The following is a 9,863-nucleotide window of genomic DNA, read 5'->3' on the forward strand; positions in this document are numbered from 1 at the left end:
ACCCTAGAAAGACCCGTAGATTCCTTCTATAATCACCCAATGTGTATAAGTTATATAAGATTTAAGTTAAATAAACCGTCGAATATAATGGGTCTGCCCTAGGTCCACAACCAAACAAGGAACAGGAAGTAAGGCGGACCCACCAACTCTAAGTCGATTGCGACTAAATTCTCATATAACTCTAACATGTACACTTATCAAATTATAGCTGAAGTCTAACAATTCTAGATGAAACGTAGTTTTAATATCATGAAAGCCATTTAGTGTAAACCTGGTACTTTGTCATGTATACTTCAAGAAAAATCTCTTATTTTCCTTATAAAAAAGTTATGTAGCCTTAAATCCCAAGACTGAGAATATGTGTGTGTGTTTTGTACTTATAATGTTTATAATCGTAATGCGTTTCCAATGAAAATCCAATATTTTCCTTATAAAAAGTTATGTAGCCTTAAATCCCAAGACCGAGGATATGTATGGATTTTGTACCTATAATGTTTATAATAGTTTTTAAATAGATAAAACCCCTTTTCTAAGTAGAATTTTCCCTGTAAACTTGAAAGATTGTTAACTCCCTATGTGAGTTGTTATAACCATACTATAACTCGAGGACCTTGTACTCGACGTTCTTCAGGCGTCGGAATGTTATGACACTTGTCACCCCAGACCTGCCGGTCTAGCTGTTGCAAGCAGCTCAGGTGCGGGTTTGTCAGACCCAATATAGATCTATACACAACTATCACGCTCTCCCTACAAGAGATTCTGATTATAACTACAGGACTTTTCTATGGTACTTAAGAGTACCCCGAAGGAGAATGTCTCACAAATTACGTTAACTAGTTTACATTTAGTTTGAGTATAAAACTTCTTCCGTGGTGGAAGTGAAATCACCTTTTATGAAATAATTTAGTGATATGGAATCCTTAAAGTATTACTATTATAGTTTATCATGTAGTATATGAAAAACCCATTTGTTTTGAGAGTAAAACCTTTTTCATGTAGGATGCTTTTATTGAAAAATCCATAAACTATACTTATTGTGGTTTATTATATGTGCTCGAAATGAATGGAAAAGCCTTATCATGAATGACTAATTTCTGTTTATGATGATAAACTAACAAGAATGCATTCAACATTTAGAAACTTATTGTTATGCACTTTGCTCAACATACTACAAAGTGTTGTTAATATGGTAAGTTATGTAGCTAGTTTTTAACCTTTCTGCACTGTTTTGAAAACATCATAAAAAATCATACGAAGTCGAAAACTAAATCCGCAAACTCTGAGAGTTTACAAAATGTGTCTAGTTTGTTCATAATTTTATTATGATTTTTAGAAGTCTCTAACTTGTGTGAAAAGGTTCATATTCACAGACTGGTCCGAATTCGTTTCTAAATTGTTAGGAAGTTTTGTAAAAATCACCATAAATTGTAAAAACATCGTATGAAGATGTGCAAGTAGTCATTTTAAAGGTATAGGCCTGAGCTATTTGCATATTAAACAGTTTTGAAAAATATTAAGTTTAAGTTGGGTAAAACAGTTCGTGAACAGGTCACAACTTTTCTGTTGTAAGTTGTCAAGTTATGTTTCAAATATGTTTTGGTGTTTTAGCTTGTATTCCCCCCCCCTAAAAACTAAGAAAATTGGAAAATGTAGGGGTATGAACTCACCTTGAGTGATTTCTTGAAGAGTGGATGGTTGAAAACGAAGAGTATCAAGTCAAGAATACTTGATGAACACGTGAAAGCTTGGATGATCCTAAGAACGACTTTTGGTGTTAAATGTGTGTAGATGATTCAAGGATGTTAGGAAAACATGGAATGACACCTGAGTTTAGATGAAATACTTACCAAAAAGTAAAGTAGTAGCTCAAGAACGCTAGCACAAAATGGTGGGAAGTAGAGAGAAGAGAAGCTTTCTTGAGGGGTTAAGAAGTGTGTAAGTTTGGAATGATCAAGGTAAACCAAGAAATCCTCCAGGGAATTCTTTATATAGAGAAGGTCGATGGAGCAATTTGCAAGTTGAAATGATGTTTACCTTGGTTTTTGTGATGTGGATAAGGTTGGGCTAATGAGATGATGACACATGGAGGCAAGTGGGCACACTTGACCCACTTGTGGGGTAAAATACTCCTCTTAATATAAAATAATGATTTTTAATTAATAAATCTTTGAGAAATGAATAAAATATGAGTTTTGGGGGTTTAAAATGGTAAAAATATGAATTTGGTGAAAAATCCCCGTCAAAATCGTCAAAAACGGGCTTAGGAAGCGAAAGTAGTCGAAAATCGGGCATTAAGGAGTGAACCTGCGAGGTTTGGCTCTTGGAGTGCTGAGAACCGAAGGTAGGGGAAGGAACCGAGAGAAGGGAGAAGGGACCGAAGGTGGGTCTCGGTCCGAAGTGGTGAGAGAAGCGAAATAGACCGACGGCTCGGTCTATTTCGGTTGCATGCAGGTTCGGTCCGAGGTGCTGGTTCGCTTCTGACAGCTTCGGTTCTGAGGGGCTTCGGCTCCAATAGAAGGGTTCGGTTCCTAAGAGGTTCGCTTCCTAAGAGGGTTTCGGTCCTATTTAGCTGTTTTTTCACTATAACCTCCTGTTTTGAGCGGTTTTTGGTCAATTTAAGGGTCGGGATGACCTGGATGACTATAAAAAGTTGAGAGAGATTTTGAGAGAGATTTGGGAGAGATTTCACATAGTTGGAGAGATTTTACATACTTGGAGAGATTTGGGAGAGATTTCACATACTTGGAGATATTTCACATACATGGAGAGATTTGGGAGAGATTTCACATACTTGGAGAGATTCCACATACTTGGAGAGATTTGGGAGAGATTTCACATACTTGGAGAGATTTGGGAGAGATTTCACATACTTGGAGAGATTTTACATACTTGGAGAGATTTGGGAGAGATTTTACATACTTGGAGAGATTTGGGAGAGATTTACTTTTAGCCATTATTATCGTATAATCTCGTAATGCAAGGCTCGTGAACCTCGTTATGTTTCGTTTAGGATTGTTTTAAGTCCCGGAAAGGGTCCTTAGTCGTTTTTTGATGCATTAACTCCCTTTTTAGGGTTTTTACATTGCTAAACACATAGATTCTTCGGGACACTTGAATTCTTGACATACAAACGCACATTTTTATACATAGAATAACTTTTAACATACAAGTACTAATTAAGTTTGACCGGTTTGACTTGTTGACTTTATTTGACTTTGACTTGACTAGAAATTGACGGTTGTCACAGTCATCGACTTGGGTACATCATACGACACTCATTTGCCCTTGTTTGAATTTTCCTACAACAACAGCTACCATACAAGCATCAAGGCTGCGTCGTTTGAAGCCCTTTATGGTCGTAAGTGCAGGTCCCCTCTGTGTTGGGCTGAGGTGGGCGACACACAGTTAGCTAAGGGTCAAGTCCCCGATAGTACTCTCACATGCCCAGAAATCATCCGAGAAACTACTGAAAAGATCATACAAATCCGAGAACGACTAAAAGCTTCAAGAGACAGACAAAAGAGCTACGCTGATAAGAGACGAAAACCTTTGGAGTTCCAGGTTGGTGACCGTGTTCTATTGAAGGTCTCACCCTGGAAAGGCACGATACGCTTCGGAAAGCGTGGAAAGCTGAATCCGAAATACATAGGACCATTCGAGATCCTCGCAAGGATCGGTCCCGTAGCATACAAACTTCGTCTACCCCAAGAAGTTAGCAACGTACATCTCGTCTTCCACGTGTCGAACCTAAAGAAGTGTCTGTCTGATGAGACACTTGTGATACCCCTCTATGAGATCGAACTAGACGAGAGCTTACACTTCGTAGAGGAACCCGTAGAAATCATGGATCGGGAAGTCAAGCGAACGAAACAAAGCCGCATACCGATAATTAAGGTCCGCTGGAATGCAAAGCAAGGACCTGAATTCACTTGGGAGCGTGAAGATTCAATGAAACAGAAATACCCTCATCTTTTTCCGAGTCCATGATTTGTATTCAGTGTTTGAATTTCGAGACGAAATTCCCTCTAACGGGGGGATGATGTGACAACCCGAACCTTTTTCCATTACCGTTAACCAATTTTCGTTAATAAAATTTATGTTTTCTTAAGTTCCGTCACATTCATTTTGGTTTGGAAAATCATTGCATTATATAATTTAACTTTATATATGAGTCGGGACCAAAACCACATGAAATTTCGAGTTTTCCTTCGATCAAAACAGCATTCACGGCCTGGCTTGAGTTCACGGCCGTAAACCTGTTTACGGCCGTACACTCGTTTACGGCCAGCGTCTGGTGGACCCCACCATCGACCATGAAAACCCCCTATAAATACGAGTCCCTACCCCTCATTTACACTTTTCTGGCCAAAAACTCTCTCTCCTTCTCTCTCTAGACTCTTGACCGTAAACACCAAAAACACCCTTATTCTTCCAAGAATCATCAGGAAACACTTCTGGAGGTTGTTTAGGAGCATCTAAAACACGTTTTTCATCGAATCCGACATACTTGTTCTTGAGCTTACGACCGTAAACACTTCATACCTTCAAATATTCAAAAGCCGTAAACCCTTTTACGGTCGTACACTCATCAAACCGTCAAAAGGCCGTAAACCCTTCCAGAGGCAGTTCACGACCGTAAACCCCCTTCACGGCCGTAAACTCCATTCACGGCCGTAAACCCCCTTCACGGCCGCAAACTTTCCCTAAGTGGTGAATTAGACTGAAAACCCATTTCCCTCGATTCAATCAAGTCCCGGTAACATTCCTTAACCGAGAGCAAGTGTTTTTCTAACACTTTATCTAACGAAATCACTAATTTAGATACATATATGTATTTAATTGTTACTAGGATTCCGTTAAGTGACAAATACAACAACTCGAGGGTCTTCATTTCTCGTCCGCTGGTTCAACGTTTGCACACAACTAACAGTGAGTTCATACCCCTAAGCTTTTATGATTTTTAATGTTTTCAAGGAGGGAATACAAGCCAAACACAAATGATTTTGTGAACCAAAAACAAAAGTTTTTTAACAAGTTTAAAACTTATGCAATTGATACAGTCAAACGATTCCCACGTTTCTAAAATATTTAGATATTTTATCCCTTTTGTACTATGTTGAGCATAAGGGACACTTTCAACTTGGAAACATAATTGCATAGTTTTCAGATTAACTTTACAAAACAAGTACATAACATTTCAAGCAAACTATAATGGGTATAGTTTGGGGAATTCAATACACAACTTTTACTGATTCAGACTACATACATGGGTAAACATATAAACTATGACTAATTTAGTTTATGATATACATTACTACGAGAGTACAACATTTAATAATTATTTAAGTATAATTATTACCTTATACATAATGTGTTTGCCGTGAGTCTTCCTTTGAGTTTGTTTTATGAATTCCTTGGATGACCTGTCTCCATAGTGTGTTTCGATTCTCTCTAAATCGCCGCCACCATTTTGCAATAAGAGCTATGTTAAAGGCCCGGAGAGAGCCAAGTCCGAGTCCTCCTACTTCTTTATGTTGAATAATTTTCTCCCATGCCACCCAATTTCTACCTTTTTTGTGAGGACACATGGATGGGAGCTTCTTTATTTCAAAAAAGATTACTTATGATTTATGATTTTAATGTCAATAAATATTTCAAGGTGATATGAAATGGAGTTTAATGATCAGTTAAGTATTTAATGGTTCAATAGGGAGAATAAAATGGTGATTAAGATTAAATACACGTTTAATGGGTTGTTGGTGTTAAAAGTAAAAATGTATATGTATTTAATGAAGTATGTGACATTTTTTTGAACTCGAGTTCAATGAATTATGGATATCCATTAGCCTTTACACATTACCTACCAAGAAAAGAGGATGCATGATTGTGGACGTTGATTTAGTTTTGTGCCACCATTGCCATTGTGGAGTTTCCGGATCACTTGTTCTTGACCTGCCTCATAACGGTTTCTATTTGGAACAAATTGACCATCGGTGGAATATTTCTATCACATCTTATTTCTTGGCAAAGGATTGGCTGAATTGGTTGGATAATACTTTTCTAACTTTGGAGCAAAAAAGGGTTTTAACGTGGTGATTTTTAAGGCTATGTGGATGATTTGGTGACTTCCAAAACACTTTCCTATTTCCTACAACTAACTCTAAAAAGAAACATTATTCGATAATATATTTTCTCACTTGTATTTTTAGTTCCCCAGTAGATTTTGTCCAACAAAATCTATTGGAGTGGTATTATTAAAGACCCAACTTTGATTGTATGATTGTTTTTTTTTCTTGATTTTTATTAATTAACAAAATAAAATCTTGCTGTTAATTGTTTCTTCTTTGGGTATGAAGTGTGAATTCTAGTGATAATATGGACCATAAACGTAAGTAAACCTTTTATTAAAGAAAGTCACAACAGTAATCAGGGACCGTTGCATGATGTTGAAGGTGACCCCTCATTTATATCTTCTCATCTGTCTTCATTCATTGCCTTTCCTTCCCCCCTTCCCTTTAAATCTCCCACCACCTCCCCTCCTTCTTCATTACCTCAATCCGCCATTGTAGCTACATCGTTTCTCTCTTTCTCTCTCCCTCTATATCTTCAAAGATGCCACCAGTCTTGCCGGATTTCTCCTCCTCCGTGAAGCTGAAATACGTGAAGCTCGGCTACCAGTACCTTGTTAACCACATCCTTACATTCATACTAATCCCCATCATCGCAGCCTTCGCCCTTGAAATCCTCCGCCTCGGACCAGATGAGATCATAACCACCGTAAAATCCCTCCATCTTGATCTTGTTCAAACACTATGCTCTGTGTTTCTCTTACTCTTCATCTCCACTGTCTACTTCATGTCAAAACCTCGATCCATTTACCTCGTCGATTATACCTGCTATAAAGCTCCGATCACGTGCCGTGTCCCCTTCTCCACTTTCATGGAACATTCAAGGTTGATCCTCAAGGATAACCCTAAGAGTGTTGAGTTCCAGATGAGGATTCTTGAACGTTCTGGATTAGGTGAAGAGACGAGTTTGCCGCCGGCGATTCATTACATCCCGCCGACTCCAAACATGGAGGCTGCTAGGGGTGAGGCTGAACTTGTGATTTTCTCCGCCATTGATTCTTTGTTTGCGAAGACAGGATTGAAACCGAAAGACATAGATATTCTTATAGTTAACTGCAGCCTGTTTTCTCCGACGCCGTCGTTGTCGGCGATGGTGGTGAATAAGTATAAGTTGAGGAGTAACATCAAGAGCTATAACTTGTCCGGTATGGGATGTAGTGCAGGATTAATCTCCATAGATTTAGCTAGGGATTTGCTTCAGGTTCTTCCGAATTGTAACGCTATGGTAATTAGCACTGAGATTATTACTCCAAATTATTATCAAGGAAACGAACGAGCGATGCTCCTTCCTAACTGCCTTTTCCGGATGGGCGCCGCCGCGCTTTTGTTATCCAATAAACGCCGTGACCGGAGTCGTTCGAAGTACAAGCTCGTTCATGTTGTCAGAACCCACAAAGGTTCCGACGACAGAGCTTACAAATGTGTATATGAACAAGAAGATCCTCAAGGACTCGTCGGAATCAACTTGTCAAAAGATCTCATGGTGATCGCCGCCGAAGCTCTGAAATCCAACATCACAACCATCGGTCCTTTAGTCCTACCGGCATCTGAACAGCTTCTCTTTCTTTTCACTCTCATCGGCCGGAAAATCTTCAACCCGAAATGGAAACCCTACATTCCAGATTTCAAGCTAGCATTCGAGCACTTCTGCATACACGCCGGTGGGAGGGCAGTGATAGATGAGTTGCAGAAGAACCTCCAGTTGTCGGCGGAGCATGTGGAAGCTTCAAGAATGACTTTGCATCGGTTTGGAAACACGTCGTCGTCGTCCCTGTGGTATGAGTTGAGCTACATCGAATCAAAAGGGAGGATGAAGAAAGGTGATAGGGTTTGGCAGATAGCGTTTGGAAGTGGTTTTAAGTGTAACAGCGCCGTGTGGAAGTGTAACCGGAACATAAAAACACCGACCGGCGGACCATGGGAAGATTGCATTGATCGGTACCCTGTGGACATCCCGGAGATCGTGAAGCTGTGATTGTGCTTTTACGGTATTAGAAAAACATTAATAAAACACAATTGTTGTTTTTTCTTTCTTTCATCTTTTTTTACGGCTAATATTCTATCTTCTATATTATTTTTAAATGTTTACTCAGAATTAAAAATTCTGTAATTGTAAAACATGATTTGATGTACTATATAATTTTTATAATATAAACGCAAAAATATATTGTGTGTCATGATATTCTTCTTTTGGTATTACAAAAATCATTATTATTTGATGTGTATTAAAATATATGTGCATATATTTTGCACATATTTGATGTGTATTAAAATATATATGCACATATTTTGCATTAAAAAATTGATGATTTAATTGCGCTCATCTACATAACTTAGTGTTTAACTTTTGATAAATATAATTTATAAGTTATGATAGAGAACTCATTAGATAATAACGGCATTTACTCATTTGTGTTGCGTAGCATATGTTTTAATTAAAAGTGTTTGTATGAAAATTTGATGTCGTACATTTACATAAGTTATATAAATAAATTAAAACTTAAAAGAACAGCATTGATAAAAACTAATACATCAGTTTAAATTACTCCTTCAACTTAATAGTAATATTCCTAAAAGTTATTAAATAAATAGTTCAAACCAAACTACTTCGTAAAGTTTGTATTCAATAATAACAGGACTTCGAAATAGGCAGCTTTAGTTATATTTTTTTCTTACTAATACTGAATAACCAAGCTATATTCCTTCTTAATTAAATTTTCATATTCCATATTGGTCCGATAATAGTATAATTCATTCAATATATATATATATATATATATATATATATATATATATATATATATATATTAAACGTATGTATGATGTATTTATGTATATACGTATCGGTGTTTATATATCAAGAAAACATATTACAAAGTTGACAACAAGAAACCTAGCTAGGTTTCGATGTATTATTAATAGAGACGCAGGATCTATATATTTTTCATTCCTGCTTTCGGGGAGCATCCTTTATATTTTTCGTATTTATTCCTTTCATTAGCTTGTAATAATACAGACGAAACAAGGAGAGAGAGCATACCATGTGGCAACTCCATTTATTTCCAATTACTGCAACGACAATATTACTGTTCTTAACATACGTTTTGGCATGAAACACCAAAATAAATGTGATTAATTACCCTAATATTGTTCACATCAAGACATGAGAAGAAAAATAGTGAAAAGTAATAAAAGAATGATATGATCATCTATTCATTTGCCGACCATAGGTAAGTGACGTTTTATTAATCAACAATGTCTGTTTGGAATTAAAGTCGGGTAGAATAGTGTTTTATATAGATCCGTCCCGTTGCCATTCTTATCTAGCTATGACGCATTGCTTTCAGATTACGATGGCGGATGGAAAATATTAAAGTCAAATAAAGAGGAAATAATGTTAGACAAGTGTCCATCTCGACTTAGCTGTTGGGTGAGAGTGTGCAAGTAGGTTTGAGCAATTAATATTAGTAATTATGCAGTTAGTGACGAGTACTTATACATAGATTTACCAACTCAAGTACATACCTCTCCGGATGAGCCCCGTACCCGTTTTATTTCGCCGGAGCCGGAACTAGAGCGTATGGTTCTTATGAAGTTAGAACCGGAACCAGAACCAGTCTAGGCAGTTTTTAAATTTTTGGAATCAGTCTCTGAACCGACTGTTCCGGTTCCTAAAGTGGGTAACTCGATTACGTCATTATTTTAGTTTCATTAATACAAAATATTTTTTAGCCA

General features: G+C 37.3%; 1 protein-coding gene across 1 annotated transcript; it reads left to right on the forward strand.

Moving 5' to 3' along the window:
• Nucleotides 1-6,524: 6,524 nt before the first annotated feature.
• On the forward strand, nt 6,525-8,305 carry LOC145166834 (3-ketoacyl-CoA synthase 6). Its single transcript, XM_079085872.1, has one exon. It carries the CDS (start codon nt 6,613-6,615, stop codon nt 8,101-8,103), a length of 1,491 nt encoding a protein of 496 aa, XP_078941998.1. The 5' UTR covers nt 6,525-6,612; the 3' UTR covers nt 8,104-8,305.
• Nucleotides 8,306-9,863: the final 1,558 nt, after the last annotated feature.

Source organism: Lactuca virosa, chromosome 3 (genome assembly GCF_052849685.1).
Source record: "Lactuca virosa cultivar CGN04683 chromosome 3, Lactuca_virosa_CGN04683_v6, whole genome shotgun sequence".
Lineage (NCBI taxonomy): Eukaryota > Viridiplantae > Streptophyta > Magnoliopsida > Asterales > Asteraceae > Lactuca > Lactuca virosa.